Here is a 17,301-nt window from a genome sequence, read left to right as displayed (position 1 = left end):
GCTTGTGTGACACTGCTACTTAGAGATGGGCTTGTGTGACACTGTGCTACTTAGACATGGGCTTGTGTGACACTGTGCTACTTAGACATGGGCTTGTGTGACACTGTGCTACTTAGAGATGGACTTGTGTGACACTGTGCTACTTAGAGATGGGCTTGTGTGACACTGTGCTACTTACAGGTGGGCTTGTGTGACACTGTGCTACTTAGAGATGGGCTTGTGTGACACTGTGCTACTTAGAGATGGGCTTGTGTGACACTGTGCTACTTAGAGATGGGCTTGTGTGACACTGTGCTATTTAGACATGGACTTGTGTGACACTGTGCTACTTAGAGATGGGCTTGTGTGACACTGTGCTACTTAAAGATGGGCTTTTGTGACACTGTACTTCTTAGAGATGGGCTTGTGTGACACTGCTACTTAGAGATGGGCTTGTATGACTCTTTGCTACTTAGAGATGGGCTTGTGTGACACTGTGCTACTTAGACATGGGCTTGTGTGACACTGTGCTACTTAGACATGGGCTTGTGTGACACTGTGCTACTTAGAGATGGACTTGTGTGACACTGTGCTACTTAGAGATGGGCTTGTGTGACACTGTGCTACTTACAGGTGGGCTTGTGTGACACTGTGCTACTTAGAGATGGGCTTGTGTGACACTGTGTTACTTAGAGATGGGCTTGTGTGACACTGTGCTACTTAGACATGGGCTTGTGTGACACTGTGCTACTTAGACATGGGCTTGTGTGACACTGCTACTTAGAGATGGACTTGTGTGACACTGTGCTACTTAGAGATGGGCTTGTGTGACACTGTGCTACTTACAGGTGGGCTTGTGTGACACTGTGCTACTTAGAGATGGGCTTGTGTGACACTGTGCTACTTAGAGATGGACTTGTGTGACACTGTGCTACTTAGAGATGGGCTTGTGTGACACTGTGCTACTTACAGGTGGGCTTGTGTGACACTGTGCTACTTAGACATGGGCTTGTGTGACTCTGTGCTACTTAGAGATGGGCTTGTGTGACACTGTGCTACTTAGAGATGGGCTTGTGTGACTCTGTGCTACTTAGAGAGATGGGCTTGTGTGACACTGTGCTACTTAAGGATGGGCTTGTGTGACACTGTGCTACTTAGAGATATGCTTGTTTGACACTGTGCTACTTAGAGATGGGCTTGTATGACACTGTGCTACTTAGAGATGGGCTTGTGTGACACTGTGCTACTTAGAGATGGGCTTGTGTGACACTGTGCTACTTAGAGATGGGCTTGTGTGACACTGCTACTTAGAGATGGGCTTGTGTGACACTGTGCTACTTAGACATGGGCTTGTGTGACACTGTGCTACTTAGAGATGGGCTTGTGTGACACTGTGCTACTCATTAGCATTTTGAAAATGGGTTTCTGTTCTTGCTATTGGTTGACACCATGATGACAACTGAGGAAAAAACATTTTTTTATCAATTTTACTCACTTATGATCTACATTTTAATTTGCAAGAAATAATTCCTTTTAGAAATATGTACAGGTATTTTTTGGAGAAAATACCTTGGCAATTAAGCTCAAAACATTTTATGTTTTGTTTATTTTATCTAAAAATTTACAGTTTGGGGCCAGCCATTTCTCTCTAAATAATTTTTTTCTTTTTTTGGTAGGTGTTGTCAAGGCCCAAGGTGGGTGTCCATGATGTCAATCATCAAGTGGGTGTCCATGTTGTCCAACCTGCTTAAGGTGGGTGTCCACTATCAAGGTGCCCAAGGTGGGTGTCCACTATCAAGGTGCCCAAGGTGGGTGTCCACTGTCAAGGCGCCCAAGGTGGGTGTCCACTGTCAAGGTGCCTAAGGTGGGTGTCCACTGTCAAGGCGCCCAAGGTGGGTGTCCACTGTCAAGGCGCCCAAGGTGGGTGTCCATGGCACCCAAGGTTGGTGTCCATTGTCAAGGTGTCCATGGCGTCAACTCTCAAGGTGCCCAAGGTGGGTGTCCACTATCAAGGGTGTCCAAGGTGGGTGTCCACTGTCAAGGTGCCCAAGGTGGGTGTCCACTATCAAGGTGCCCAAGGTGGGTGTCCACTATCAAGGTGCCCAAGGTGGGTGTCCACTATCAAGGTGTCCAAGGTGGGTGTCCACTGTCAAGGTGCCCAAGGTGCGTGTCCACTGTCAAGGTGCCCAAGGTGGGTGTCCACTATCAAGGTGCCCAAGGTGGGTGTCCACTATCAAGGTGCCCAAGGTGCATGTCCACTATCAAGGTGCCCAAGGTGGGTGTCCACTATCAAGGTGCCCAAGGTGGGTGTCCACTATCAAGGTGCCCAAGGTGGGCGTCCACTATCAAGGTGCCCAAGGTGGGTGTCCACTATCAAGGTGCCCAAGGTGGGTGTCCACTATCAAGGTGCCCAAGGTGGGTGTCCACTATCAAGGTGCCCAAGGTGGGTGTCCACTATCAAGGTGCCCAAGGTGCATGTCCACTGTCAAGGTGCCCAAGGTGGGTGTCCACTATCAAGGTGCCCAAGGTGCATGTCCACTATCAAGGTGCCCAAGGTGGGTGTCCACTATCAAGGTGCCCAAGGTGGGTGTCCACTATCAAGGTGCCCAAGGTGGGTGTCCACTATCAAGGTGCCCAAGGTGGGTGTCCACTATCAAGGTGCCCAAGGTGGGTGTCCACTGTCAAGGTGTCCAAGGTGGGTGTCCACTATCAAGGTGCCCAAGGTGGGTGTCCACTATCAAGGTGCCCAAGGTGGGCGTCCACTATCAAGGTGCCCAAGGTGGGCGTCCACTATCAAGGTGCCCAAGGTGGGCGTCCACTATCAAGGTGCCCAAGGTGGGTGTCCACTGTCAAGGCGCCCAAGGTGGGTGTCCACTGTCAAGGTGCCCAAGGTGGGTGTCCACTATCAAGGTGCCCAAGGTGGGTGTCCATTGTCAAGGTGCCCAAGGTGGGTGTCCACTGTCAAGGTGTCCAAGGTGGGTGTCCACTGTCAAGGTGTCCAAGGTGGGTGTCCACTATCAAGGTGCCCAAGGTGGGTGTCCACTGTCAAGGTGTCCAAGGTGGGTGTCCACTGTCAAGGTGCCCAAGGTGGGTGTCCATTGTCAAGGTGCCCAAGGTGGGTGTCCACTGTCAAGGTGTCCAAGGTGGGTGTCCACTGTCAAGGTGCCCAAGGTGGGTGTCCACTGTCAAGGTGTCCAAGGTGGGTGTCCACTATCAAGGTGCCCAAGGTGGGTGTCCACTATCAAGGTGCCCAAGGTGGGTGTCCATGGCACCCAAGGTGGGTGTCCATTGTCAAGATGCCCAGGTGGGTGTCCACTATCAAGGTGCCCAAGGTGGGTGTCCATGGCACCCAAGGTGGGTGTCCATTGTCAAGATGCCAAAGGTGGGTGTCCATGGCACCCAAGGTGGGTGTCCATTGTCAAGGTGTCCATGGCGTCAACTCTCAAGGTGCCCAAGGTGGGTGTCCACGATTTCCATTTACTGGTAACATACCATCTGCCTCTATTCCACATTCATTGAGTAACTTACGTAACCTCACTATCTCTTGCTGGTATCTGGAATGAGGAAGAGTATTAGGTACTGGACAATTATATCTCTTAAAAGCAAAGAACACCAATTAAAGCCCTTAAATGCAGAAAAACGAAATTAAAGCCCTTTAATGCAAAGAACACCAATTATAGATCTTCAATAGATACCTTTTTAGCTGTGTGGTGATGTAGTCTTTGAGATAACAAACTTCTTCCTCCGCCATTGTGCAGCGTGTTAGTAAAGCAGCTCGCTCTGTCTCCAAATCTTGCTGGGAAGTATAACACAGAGGTACCTCTATTAAGCAGACGTTCTCAGCTGTTTTCCAGATAATAGAATTTGAATGTGAATTTGAGTCTAATACAGGTTGGTGTTGTTGCAAAGAGGTTGAAAAGAGGTGTAAACACAGCCACGTAAACACAGCCTCAGTTTCAAGCTAGAATCCCATTATCCAGAAAATGGCCCATTGGAATAAAAAGCAATAGCCGATGGCAACAAAAATATTGTGTTTAATTTTTCATACAAGTATGCCCCAAGCCATTAATTAATTAATCAACATAACACTTTCCCTGCAACACTTTCAGTATTTTCCTCTTTTGGCTATTTCTTGAGATTGGCTACTTAGGAAACCACTGTACTACAGTTTGTTACACATAATAAGATTACAGCCTGGAAATGTTGATAACCATTGCTTATCTTACCTGAGTGTTGAGAGTAAACTCGCGTAACTGTTTTCGCAGAGAGCCCCAGCCCATCTCAACTGATGCAATTGTCCTTTATGAAAAGATATTGACAAATTCTCACTAAGAGCTCGAGTGGAAATGTGAGAAAAAACACAAGCACGCTCAACCAGGATCGAATTGCTTAGCTTTAGGGGGTGCTGTGGGCCCCCTTTTACAATATTCATTTTTGCAATTTTGAGAATTTTCAACTGCCCAAAAAGAAATACATAACAAAACCCAATAATGGGTCGGGAAGGCACCATACTTGCTTACAAACTGTAAATAATAGCCCCCTGCATTGGAAACTGCAGCATTTGCATAAAATAATATTATAAACTCTACTTACGGCCCCTTGTCATGGTGATACTCTTGCTTGTGTTGAGTAAGCTCTTGAGCTAGCTTAAGGCTGTTTTCATCCTTGACAGGCTACGAGAATAGAAGGGGTACAATCAGCAAACAAGGTACAGGGGGAGGTTAGCTGGTTTGTTTTGAAGAGGATCCAAAGAAACTTTTATTATATATATATATATATAAATTATAGTGCATGGTACTCCCATAAAAACTCCTCAGTTATTTCTTATTATTATAGTTGTTGGAAAAAAAACAAGAAACATTTTTCACAAGAAATGCATAACACAGTACAAAGTACCTTTCTGCGCAATTCTGTGATGGTGTTTTCATACTCATGAAGCTTGCGTGTCAGAATGCCGATTTCTCTAGCCTGCAAATTAACCATTAAATAGAGATGACATGGGTGCGCAGATATTTGAATTTAATCTTTATTGATACCAATAAGGCATCTTATTGAAAACGAAAATATAAAATTTGTATCTCAAGGAAAACATTTTAAAATTAAAAAAATTAAATTCTTTTTTTTTCAGGTTGTAAAGGTTTGATGCAAAAAAAACATTCTATACCACAAACCCAGCCTCCCCTTTGTAATAAACATGGCTGCATATACTTTTCCTTCATACAAGCACATTATGGTAAAAAAAATGTTATTCACCTGCGCTGTTTGTAGTTCCTCACCAGATGGAAGAAAAGCATCATATTCATCTGAAGAAAGAAGTCTTGCCCTGTCCTGCTCACTTCCCAGTGCAGTAAAGCGCAGCACGCTTTAACAAAGTAATTCTACATGAAACTGTATACTAGCTATTCAAAGATCTTATTGCAAACAAAACAGATCATTACCTGTAGGCAGAGAGAACTTGCTGATGTTTGTTAAGAAGGTCAGTGATGGAACCCTTTAGTTCTCGGACACGCCCCTCAAGTTGGACAACCCGCTGTTCTTGAGCATCCCGAATCTTGCGCACCATTGCATCAATGTAGGCATTAAGGGACTCCAAAGAAAATTGCTGACCAGAACTTTGACCACAATAGACCTAATCACAGGCAAACATTTGAGAGGGGGTCTAACAGGGCAATCACTACCTCATTGGTTATCAGCAGTTTCATACATACCGATATATCGTGTACATATTGCTGCAGTCTGTTGCTGTATTCCGCACTAATTTCTTTCAGCTGTTGGTCAAGACGGTTGTTTTCTTCCTGTAATCTTTTCTGTTCAGCCTTTGCAGTAATGACCTCCTATTCATAAAGACAACAACAAAAAATAAGAACTTTTCTACACTGGAAAGTCAGTGGTTTGGATGTGATTTACAATGAGGCCGATTTATTCAGATGATCTAATGGTCCTGTCAACCACTCCCTCAGCCTTTTCATTTCTGATATAGAGCAAATAAGAAATAGATAACATGCCTACCGCTGCTTGTGCTGCCACTTTTTGTTGGGTCTCACGGTGAGCTGACTTTGACTCCTGGAGGTCGACCTTTAGCTTTGAGCTGAGAATATAAGATCACTGTAATGATGGCATAATTATCATTGTCACCAGCATCACCTTGTTGCCATCTAGTTTTTGTTGCCATCTAATTATTACGTCTCCATCTTTGTCGTATCATCATCACCACCATATCATTTTCACCATAATGTCATCATCACCACTTTGTCCTTATCACCACCATGTCATCATCATCATGTTATCATCACCACCATGTCATCACCATCACCATGTCATCATCACCATAATAGCAACACTATTCACCATTACTGGCATATCAACATCACAATGTCACCATAATCAATATGACCCCATCACTGTCATAACATCATGACCACCATAACTTTTTAACCACCATGTCATCATCACCATGTCATTACCATCACGGCATCATCATCACCATCATGTTATCATCATCACCATATCATCATCATCACCATGTCATCAGTATTATGTCATCATCGTCACCATGTTACCATGACCATTCTGACCCCATCACTGTCTTATCATCAACAACACCATAACGTTTTCACCACCATGTCATCATCACCCTTTTTCCTTATCACCATCATGTCATCATCATCACCATGCCACCATCATCATGTCATCATCAACACTATGTCTTCACCATCAAGTCATCATCATCACCATCATGTTATCATCACCATGTCATCATCATTACCATGTCATCACCATCATGCTATCATCACCATCATGTTATCATCACCATCATGCCATCATCACCATGTTACGAACATTATGGGGTCATGTCATCATCACCATCATGTCATCATAGCCATCATCACCATCATGTCATCATAGCCATCATGTCCGATCATCATGTCATCATCACCATCATGTCATATTATCATGACATTACCATCAATCATCAACATAGTGTAACAACCACCAAAAGTCCTCACCATCCTCACCATCTTGACAACATCATGTTACCACTACCATTTCGTCAGCATGTCATCACCATCAAGTCACAGTCACTATCACCACCCACTGACATTGTCTCATCATAAACATCATGCCATCATCATGTCATCACCATCATGTAATTATCATCATGCCATCGCAATAATGTCTTAATCTTCTCATTTATCATCTCATCACACTACACGATCTTCACCATCTACAAATCTCCTGGAGTTGCTAAAAAGAGGCTCTCAACATACATTCTGCCATCAAGTCTATCCAGCTCCTGTTGATGCTCATTTCTTAGCAGATTCAAGCGTCCTTCCTTGTCTTTAGACGACATCATCAGCTATGGTTAAATCAAAGAATGTAAAGAAATAAGTTACAAGAATCTGGCTTTAAATCAATGAATGTCAGCGTAAGATTGCTTAGACTTGCCTGTTTCTCCAGATTGAGGTTCTCAGAACGCAAAGACACCACACTCTTCGACAGGTCATTCTACAGCAATAAACAAATACAGGGACGCAATATTAAAGTAAGCATACAATCACCAAAAGCCTTCACTCTCACACGACATGACAGAAAATCCTTACACTCACACTCTGTTTAATGGCTATGGTTTTCCAGCATCCAGTACTGATTACCCCTAATACAGAGATTTTGGAATTTGTACCTTATCATTTATGTTTTGTTTATGCAAACAGTGAAATGAAAGCTACACTTCAAGGACACTAAGAAAACAGCCATAATAGATTCTAAAAAAGTTGAATTCTAAAAAGTTGATATATTTTTTTTTTTCTATTGCTTGCTAAGTACTAAGAAAAACAGTCCACCTTTTTTAATGTAAAATGAGTTCATTTGGAAAATGTATCCATAATATCAGATCCTTTACCCACCTTCTCTTGTATAGAGCCACGTGAGAACTTGCTGGCAAGTTTACGTAACTGGCTGTAATACTCCTGTTTTTAGAAAAAGATACTGTATAACACAGGGATATAATGAAACAAAATGCACAAGTTGTTTACAAACCTGCATCTTCTCAAATTCTACATCCTCCCTATCTCTCTGTAGTCTGTCCTTGATGTTGGACAAGCTCACCAATTCTACTGCAAGCTCTTCATTTCTTGTTACCTGAAAAGAAGGATGGGATCAGTAAATACTGACTATTATACATAATGCAGATAATGAAACAGACAATGATTAATGACACCAGAAGTGATAATAGTTAATAAAGAAGGAGGGGGGTTGGGGGTTCAGAGACATAAATACCTTATGGAAAAAGTATTTTATTTGACAATCTTTCAATAAAAATGGCTTGCCTTCTTACAGTCAAGTGGGGTTAAGCTACATAAGTACCTGAGCTTTTACCAAGGGGTTTAGCTAACACAATAAAGTATTTATAACTGTATAGATATGTTGGCCTGACATCTATAAGTTACTTTTGGAAAAATCACTTTTGAAGATCTCTTGGTCTAATTCACAGATTTTCCAAACAGTTTGGGCCCACCCACCTCTCGCTGGTAGTCATTGGAAACCTTGATGTGGTTTGTTTTCAGGGTCATATACTCCTCGCGCAAATCTTGGTGGTCTTGCTGAAGTAGCTGCAGAGCTTGTGCTGCCTGGCCACCAGACCTTCTTTCTTTACCAAGTTCAGCATCCAGCTCATGAACTTGATTCTCCAAAGATAGGATCTAGAGTAGATATCAACATAAAAATTAAAACTAAACTATAGAAGGCCTTGCTACCGTACCTAAAGTATGGCCATGACAGTTGACAGAACCTGTCTTGCTGATCATGATAAGTTGATAATGGTCACAAGAGGCCATTTGTTTTTCTTCAGATGCCGCAATATCCTAAGGGGCTCTTGCACAGTGAAAAGCAATTTCAAAAAGTTTGAATACAAATTTAATTAATATGCAGAATAACCAAAATAGCAATCCTAGATTATTAAATGACTTTTGATCTGTGAGATAATAAATACAATAATAGTCCTATGCTGATGTCATATGTAGGGAATGGAAACAGATTGTAAAGATTGAAGATCCAATGTTAACTGTTCCCTTTATTTGTGCATTAAGGCAGAGCTGCAAATGAGTGTTTAGCTCTATACCCCTAATTATTAGTTCGAATAAATGTGATAAAAAACAATGCGAGAGCCATATACTGATGACAAGTCATATGATTGATCCATATTTTCCAATGAGATCCAAGTTTCCTTTTGTTGCCAATTGCAAATCATTTGATCTAACCAATATATTCTCTACAGTACATTTACTTACCCTATTTGTTAACTCGTATTTGTCAGCTTCTGCTTCTTCAATGATACGATTATTTTCAAGCTGAAGGTCAACTAGGTTTTTATACACCTGTTAAACCATACTCATTAAGGCATGCTGTAGAAGTATCACAGTACGGCACAACTACCATGACCACCTTAACAATCTTAGAGAAAGAGCCTAGATGCAAGAAGCAAGAAGCATTCCACCTGTAATTGACATAAACTTCACCAATCAACCAGGACAACGAAGAAATACTTTAGCAGGAAATAAAACCTGATGGAATTCCCCTAGTTTTAAGGCTTGTGTCAGTCAGAACTGTGCATGCATGCATGATAGTTTAGTTTTAACGCACATATTATCACGATTCCTGAAATCTGATTGGTTTGCTAGACTTGCTAGACTCACTGCATAATCTATCCAGCAATTAGATCTTTACCTATGCATTTACACATAAAAATATCGATGGGAAGTGCATTTTTACTAAAACAATTACACAACTGGTTCTGATTTTACTTCTCGCCTTGAACTAGTAGTCTAATTGTTAGGTTTTGTGTAGCCTTCTAAAACACATCACTTACAAACAATAGAAATAATAAATACAATTAATTAATAATAATAATGATGATGATGATGATGATGATGATGATGATGATGATGATGATGATGATGATGATAATAATAATAAAAATAATAATAATAATAAATACAAATTGGCATTTGCATTCACCTGCAGTTTCTCTTCGTCACTGATCTCAAGTTTGGATGAAAGCTGTTTCCATGAGTTGGTGGCTTCAGTGTACTTGGCCTCAAGGTCCAACACACGCCGATGTAATTGCTCTCTTCCTTCTTGAAGCTCAACCTGAAATATACATTGATAACAGATTTTATAAGTGGAAGATCTTGCAATCTCACCAACAAAAAGTCATCAATTCATTTGAAATGTACTTAATTTGTGTAAAAGACTCTTGTGAGATTTTCTTTTCTTGGAAATCTATTGGACCTCTTATTAATTTATAAACTAATTGAATTATGGATCCAGGAGAGGGGAGGGGAAAAAAACTGTGTAGAAAAAAAGGTGGCTATCTATATAGCATTGTTTTTACTCAAAGTTGGCAGCATCTTCTTTCTCCCCTAGTTCAAAACCTGATGATGGGTCTAGCAAGGCAGGATTTTGTAAATAAATACAGGTTTTTGGATATAAATATGATTTTTGCTGAAGTCAAGTTACATTTTCATTGGCAAGTCTTGCAAGCTGGTCCTTTAGCTCCTGGAAATTCGAGCTGCTGCCGCCAGATTTAAAACCACCTGACTTCAGCTCCTCCTTCAATTGGTGTATTATTCTTCTGTAGTAAGTTATGAGACCCTATTAATGACAAGTAAAGTTTCAGACATTATCTACAATATTTATAAAAAGTGTTCTGTTTTTCTACCAGTTTAGCTTAAAACTAAAATATACAAATACACAAGATGGGGCGGGACCTCCTGTTTAGTGTCCTTATCCAAGAAGACTGGAAACACGGGAGAATAACTTCAACTCACTTGTGACACAAATTTGAATCAAGTCAGAAACCCGGAAAAAATCCCCAGTTTGAGCCAGGATTTGAACCTGGGCCATAGCGGTGAGAGGCTGACGCACTAACACACTAGGCCACCCATGCAGGCCAGTTTATGCAACAGCTACTCAGTTATTTCTTGGCATATGAGCAGGGAGGGGACCGGAGCCCCTTGGACCCTATCTGGACAGGTGACTGCATAAGGTACTTACCATTGCAAGAGAGTCATTGATGATGGGGTAGTTTACAACCTGTGCTAGCTGACCAGCAATCATCAACACGGTATTCAATACAGAGCTATCCATGGACTTCAAAGTCACTAAGACCTTTGTCTTGCAGTTGCCGCCCAAGGTATCATGCAGAAGGGACGTCAGTATAGACTCACTGTAATTAAAAACAACCGTGAGCTACTGACAAAGAGCTTATATGGCATTTATTGACATTTTATCAAAAAGACTCTTTCTAAATGTAAAACATGGTAGGAATTTTGTGATTTCAAGGGAATTCTCCATATTATATATTATTTCCAACAGTAAGCAACTTTTTAATCAATACCCTTCGACATGAGAGTTACTTCAACATTCTGTGTAATAATTAGCAGGTAAAATGTATGGCATCTTGAGGTGGGACATGCGTAGCACAAGGGCAAGGGGGCCAGCTAAACCCCAGAAGTTCCAGAAGTTTCAGGAAATCTGAAAGAAAATCCCTGCCCCCAAGCCAATACAAGGGATGAATGGACAGATCTCAATGTCAAGAGTAAAGTTTAAACACAAAAATCCAAAGCTGAGTTGACAAGGACTCAAGCCTGTAACCCTTGACAAAGGTTAAGACTCTATTCTACACTTCCCACTTAGTAAAGTATTAATAATGAACTAGTAGAACAACTACCAAAGTATCATATGTATCATTTGATGGTCTTTGCTTACTTGTAATTAATGTTTCTGGCTGCATCATGAGTAGAAGCTAAAGTCGCCACTAGCTGGCCAAATGCTAAAACAGACTTGTTGAGCGAGACTCCTTCACGCATTCTCAGCTGTGTAGGGTCCTCAGCAAGTTTTTCTGCTCCAGGGAGTTCAATCACTGACAGTCTTGATGTGAATGGAGCAGAGTTATCTCTAAGGGACTGAAAACATATAAAGAGTAACATTGGTTTTAGCTCATCATCAATCCACTCCAGGAGATAGGGAGGGAGGGGAGAGTTCTAAAGGGGGGAGATAATGGAAATTGATAGTTCAGACTCTTACACAAAATTCTAGGGTCTGAATATTTTGTTTCTGGATCCATTAATGTGCATTTTAATTTGACTTGGGGTTGATCTAGCCTCTTACGCAGGCAGCTTAAGTGCTTTTTGGACTTTCTCAGTATTTTTATGAATTGGGCCTCCTGTGGTACTATATATATATGAAAGATTGGGGACTGAGGGTGAGTTGAATCGGGTCACAGTCCCTCCCTTCCTCTCAGGCCCATGCTCTTTCTTGATCGAGCCACAGGAAGCCCAAAATTTAGAAAAGCCTTTTTTCCAATAAAAGGCCCAAAACACTTGATCTATTTTCCTTTTTTCAACCAAACAGAACATTTTGAAAATAAGGAGATGTTATGCTGTTTTCTCTCACTTTATATACAACAGTTTTAGATAAACCATACCATGCTTAGATCAAGAGTAAATAGAAATGTAGTTCTAGAATCTGACTGGCCATAATCAGTGTATGAGTGAGCCCTTGCAGCCCACGCTTCTCTGAAAACTGCTGTACACTCTGCTGCATCAGCAACTCTCCGCTTGGTTGCATTCTTGAGATACACACCACTTGTAGCACTTTCAGCTATCTCCACCCTTTGGGCTATGGTAGAAGAATAGAATTTTTTGAAAATTTGATTTCCAATGGGGTGTAGCCAGGACTTTTTAAAAAGCAGAAGGTGGCAGGGAAAGAAAATAATTTCCCCCTCATCCTTCCCTGACACTTTACAGCTTCAAAATATGGGAAGTCTTAGGGAAATCCTAGCAATGGATTGTAAAGAAGGTTGATCATGCTTTCCTACAAGTAGATAATAAAATTTAAGTACATTAACAGAGGTGTGGCTAGTCATTAGCCATTAAGAAAAAAATGTTTTTGCAAATTATATAATAAACCATATTTTTGGCACATTCAAAATGTAGATGTACATGGGCTAACAATAGAGGGATTCTTGGGGAGGGGGCAACTACCCTTCAAAGATACCAATGGGCGTGGTTTAAAGATTTAAGACAAATAATCAGTTTTCAAGCACGCCTCTATCATGTCCACTTTAAAGGGACTCTCATCCATTTTTTATAGATATCAAAAAAGATAAGAAAATCTTACAGTTTGGCAGGAAGTTTAATTTGTATTCTTTGGGTCCAGCTGGAAGACACCCTAAGGGATAGCAGATTCTAGAAGACCATAAGGGATAACACATTGGGCCAATTTTATGCACTTATGCCTGGTGCACACTAGTGATTCAACAACACAGGGACGCACACTCATATATTCATATGTTAAGCCCAACATAACAACATGAACATAACAAGAGAAAAAACATGTTTTTTCTTTTATGTCCATGTCGTTATGTTGTCTCTATGTCACTAGTGCGCACCAGGCATAAAGGTATAGGGCAAGCATTTTTGACACAGTAGAGTATGTGAGGGGGTCTTCCCCGGGAGGGATCACGACGAATACAGAGCCAATGGGACTTCACACCTTGATTTCTATAAAACGACGCAAAAAATACAATGGAAATGCAAATGAGTTTGGATTTGGCCCTGAATTATAAAGTATAGCTTAAAATAAAATGAATAGGGTGGTATTTCATAGCTCTAAAAATCTACTAAGCTAATAGAAAGTGCTTACCTTCAGTAGGAGAAAGGAGCAAGTCGGTCACTTGCTCATTATAAAATTCACAGCATTGTACTACGACCTGAGAAGAACTGGTCGCTGTTAAATGAGTTCTGTTCTGCTCCCTCGCTTGATCTCTAACCTTCATAAAAACTCCATTAATAAGCAATGGTATAAGTCCAGCTTTAGCAGTCTTATCTCCTGCCAAGCTGAATGACTTTCCTGAACCTGTTTCCCCAAGCAATAGCAGACTAGTGTTGTACCCTGCACACAAGAGTTCGACCAGGGGCTCGCAACAATCCTTGTATACATCATAAGTCAGAGATTTCTGTGAGTAAACTGAATTAAAGATATGTCCAGTACCACGCGAGGATTGCACTCTTGTTCCAGAGACGCGAATGTTGGATATTTCGCCTCTTCGAGGAGGTCGAATTCGAGCAACAACTTCAACGTTCATCTTCTGTCAGTTTGCAAACGCCGCGAATTTCATCACTTCCAGACTGAATATATGCGCAAATCTCAAGCAAAAACTCAATGCACGGGAAATTCAGACAACTAAATTTCCGTATTAAGGTTCCGTTTTGCGGAAATCATTGATTATCGCGAATATGTGAAGGAATAAAAACTAGAAACTTTTCTAACTTTTCCCCCACACGAAGTAGCAACCAACAAGAACTTGTTTTCTAACTAAGGCGGGTTGCCTGTGTGGCAAAACCCTTCTCTATTTATTGGTAAAATATTATTGGTAAGATAAGAAAATGAATTTAACTTATGAAATAGGATTTTAAACTTTATATTGGAGTGGTCGTTTATTAATTCACTACTAACTACTTTGATTTGATTTCCCGAGTTCTAAAGGTTCGTTGTTATGGACTGGGTTACCTGTGTAAGGCTAGGCTACCAAACGCGGATCTCACACTTCCTTCAAAACAAGGGTGAAAACACAGCAGTCCTTTGGATCAATGTTTTATTCATAACACATTTTTTTCGCTCAATCGTAAGTTTTTGTTATCACTACGTGTATACAGCGATAACCTGTTTCAAATGGGTTGTCGTTCGTCTTCTTTGAGAGAGGGGGATCACGAAGAATTCTCGAGTTTTGCTCGATCGTCTTTGCCACGTCTTTCTGGTCGCTCGCATCGACCGCTCACCCGGAATGTCGCTCGGCACAAACATCACTACGACATCGTTATTCAACTCAAACACGAAGACAAGGACATTTACGCGTGCTCCTTCCCTAGTGATGATGACGGCGTGTTGCTCTCAGCGTCCAAAGTAGAGCAAACCACATTTTTGCGCCATAATCGTGACTTTTCTTCTATTCGCCTCTGGGACCTAAACAGAAGGCAGATAAACACCGGATTTCTGGCGGATTTTCCCCGTTCAGGCCGCTCGTGTGATTTCTCTCCCGACGGACAGCTCGTTGTCAGCTTGTTTAGCGAGGACGCGTTGGCGCTTGTACGCATGAGGTCATGGAGAACAACCAGTTCAGAGGTCATACAGATGAGGCGGATTTGGCGAACTAGGGGATCTTTGTTGTGCTGTACGTTCGCTCCCGATGGAAGTTCCATTGTTGTAGTTTCACGACTGACAGGCGATATTAACCACATTTGTGTCATAGATATCAATTCCAAGAAATTGGTTAAGAAAATGAACCCTGCCTTATCATCCAAGTTCCGTGGAACTATCAAATCCTGTATATTTTCGCCGGATGGATTGTTCTTATCTATTTCCACATCAAACGGACAACTTGTCGTTTTAGATATCCAGGATCTACACATACATGGCAGTTTAGACTTGGATAATTCAACAAGTATGATTTGTCTATGTGGCCCATTCAGACACAATTCTGGGCACTCGTTAACCCTTGCCATGCAATGTTGGTATTTATTTGACCCTCGCTATGGCCACAAATATCTATCATCTTGCCTTGAAGATGGCACAATCCAGACGTGGATGATTGAGACAGAAAAACCAGGTCTCAGATGTATTCAAAGCACATACATTCTACAAACTCCATGGCAAAAGTTATGCTCCGCGGCATTCTCCCCTGATGGGGCAGTTCTTGCAATTGGAACTTCAGACTCAAAGATTTTGGGCCTGAATTCTGAAAGCCTTACTGTAATGTTTACACTTAATGCATACCTTCAGCCTGATGGCTTACGGACATGGTACCAGAATACGGAAGTTTCTTGCCTGGCTTTTACAAGGACATGTCAGCAGTTGGCTGCAGGGTATAATGATGGACGTATCAGGGTTTGGATGTTACCCTTGATCATGAATCTGCAACACATGTGCAGACTTTCAATCATTAAACACATCCCTGCTAATCAGATTCCTCATCTACCACTGCCAACGCATTTGCTGAGATATCTGCTCTATTCTCCTATTAAATATGTTTAGTTATTGGAAGTTCAAAGGGCAGCATTTATGTTTTCAATCATTAAACACATCCCTGCTAATCAGATTCCTCATCTACCACTGCCAACGCATTTGCTGAGATATCTGCTCTATTCTCCTATTAAATATGTTTAGTTATTGGAAGTTCAAAGGGCAGCATTTATGTTAAAAAAAAACAAGACAGCCACATTTATACCTAAATCATGGTAAATCAAATTGTAAATATTTTGGTAAGAAGATCAGAGAATTTGTAAATATTATGTTAAGAAGATCAGAGAAGCTTAGGTAGGGGTAAGTGAAGGAGTGAAGCAGTCTATTTTGACTGAAGAATCATTAGATCTTCCCCTGTTTTAATTTATTTATTTATTGATGATATTATCATAGATGTATGCATCATAGATGCATAAATCTATAAAATTGTATTATATAGCTATAAATGACCGGGTAAGTTATATGTAATAATGCTAGATCAGTCATTATTACCATAAATTTTACATATCTAGTAAGTAAAACTTAAGTTCAATTTTCAATTTACAATTCCCACAAAAGAAATCATTAATACCAATATTTATTATCCATGAATGGCACATTTTAAGAATGGAAAGTAATTTATATTGTAAAAAATTGCTCAATAGACTTGCTATGAATTGGATACATTATAAAAGCTATTTTACCTTTACTATGCTACACTTTGTCAAAACATGCAAGGAAACCATAAACAAATGTAACTGACCATGGCCGTAGCAGGGGCTAGGGTACTGGGGGTATGTGCCCCCCAATATTTTCAAAAATTATAAGGAAATGACCAGTAGGGTCGTGGCTGCTACAGCTTGGCTAACTTATTTAAGTAAATATCTTGTCTACAAAGCAAGGTCTATAATAATACACGAGGTTACAAACCATTTTGCAAATATTTATTATTCATACTTCAACTAGCCCTACTGTTTTTTTGTATTAGCAATAGCAAAATGAAAATAGTTATATTGCCATACATAAATAAAATAATTTCAATTAACATATTAGATTGTTGTCACTACTCCTCTTTTTCCTATTATTTGATCGTTATTGAATTCAATATGTTGGAACCAAGAGAAGTTTGACAGGTACAGGCACACTCCGTCCGCGTGTCAGCTATAAAGTGGTTGTTTCTTTATTCAGATGGGACCTATGACTATGAACCCGCCCCCAGGAAATCTTGGGTATTTTCCTTAAGAAGTTTGATTGACGTAAGGC

General features: G+C 40.9%; 2 protein-coding genes across 5 annotated transcripts; one reads left to right on the top strand and one right to left on the bottom strand.

Annotated features, from left to right (window-relative positions):
• Positions 1-1,448: 1,448 nt before the first annotated feature.
• On the bottom strand, positions 1,449-14,394 carry LOC5514451 (coiled-coil domain-containing protein 78). 3 transcript variants are annotated; one of them, XR_007309161.1, is made up of 23 exons: positions 13,684-14,370; positions 12,464-12,657; positions 11,746-11,942; positions 11,032-11,203; positions 10,495-10,629; positions 9,994-10,125; positions 9,267-9,353; positions 8,499-8,678; positions 8,017-8,118; positions 7,884-7,946; positions 7,426-7,485; positions 7,248-7,336; positions 5,989-6,067; positions 5,688-5,813; positions 5,418-5,608; positions 5,233-5,341; positions 4,876-4,947; positions 4,573-4,652; positions 4,206-4,278; positions 3,675-3,775; positions 3,414-3,533; positions 3,329-3,376; positions 1,739-1,838 (listed from the first exon to the last, which is right to left on the bottom strand). XR_007309161.1 is itself a non-coding variant. In XM_048728349.1 (22 exons), the coding sequence occupies exons 1-21, from the start codon at positions 14,123-14,125 to the stop codon at positions 3,422-3,424; spliced, it is 2,796 nt and encodes a 931-aa protein (XP_048584306.1). In that variant the 5' UTR covers positions 14,126-14,370; the 3' UTR covers positions 1,449-3,376; positions 3,414-3,421. The 3 variants fall into 3 exon arrangements, 2 of the variants coding, with proteins under 2 accessions (XP_048584306.1, XP_048584307.1); XM_048728349.1 differs by having other exon boundaries at positions 1,449-3,376; XM_048728350.1 differs by lacking the exons at positions 1,739-1,838; positions 3,329-3,376; positions 3,414-3,533 and having other exon boundaries at positions 3,676-3,822; positions 13,684-14,394.
• Positions 14,395-14,575: 181 nt separating this feature from the next.
• Positions 14,576-17,090, top strand: LOC5514412 (uncharacterized WD repeat-containing protein alr3466). 2 transcript variants are annotated; one of them, XM_048728351.1, is made up of 2 exons: positions 14,576-15,987; positions 16,120-17,090. In XM_048728351.1, exons 1-2 carry the CDS (start codon positions 14,713-14,715, stop codon positions 16,201-16,203), a joined length of 1,359 nt encoding a protein of 452 aa, XP_048584308.1. In that variant the 5' UTR covers positions 14,576-14,712; the 3' UTR covers positions 16,204-17,090. The 2 variants fall into 2 exon arrangements, with proteins under 2 accessions (XP_048584308.1, XP_048584309.1); XM_048728352.1 differs by having other exon boundaries at positions 14,576-16,002; positions 16,135-17,090.
• Positions 17,091-17,301: the final 211 nt, after the last annotated feature.

Source organism: Nematostella vectensis, chromosome 1, assembly GCF_932526225.1.
Source record: "Nematostella vectensis chromosome 1, jaNemVect1.1, whole genome shotgun sequence".
Taxonomy (NCBI): Eukaryota; Metazoa; Cnidaria; class Anthozoa; order Actiniaria; family Edwardsiidae; genus Nematostella; species Nematostella vectensis.
Note: the sequence above shows the minus strand (reverse complement) of the source record. Positions and strands in the feature narration are given on the sequence as shown.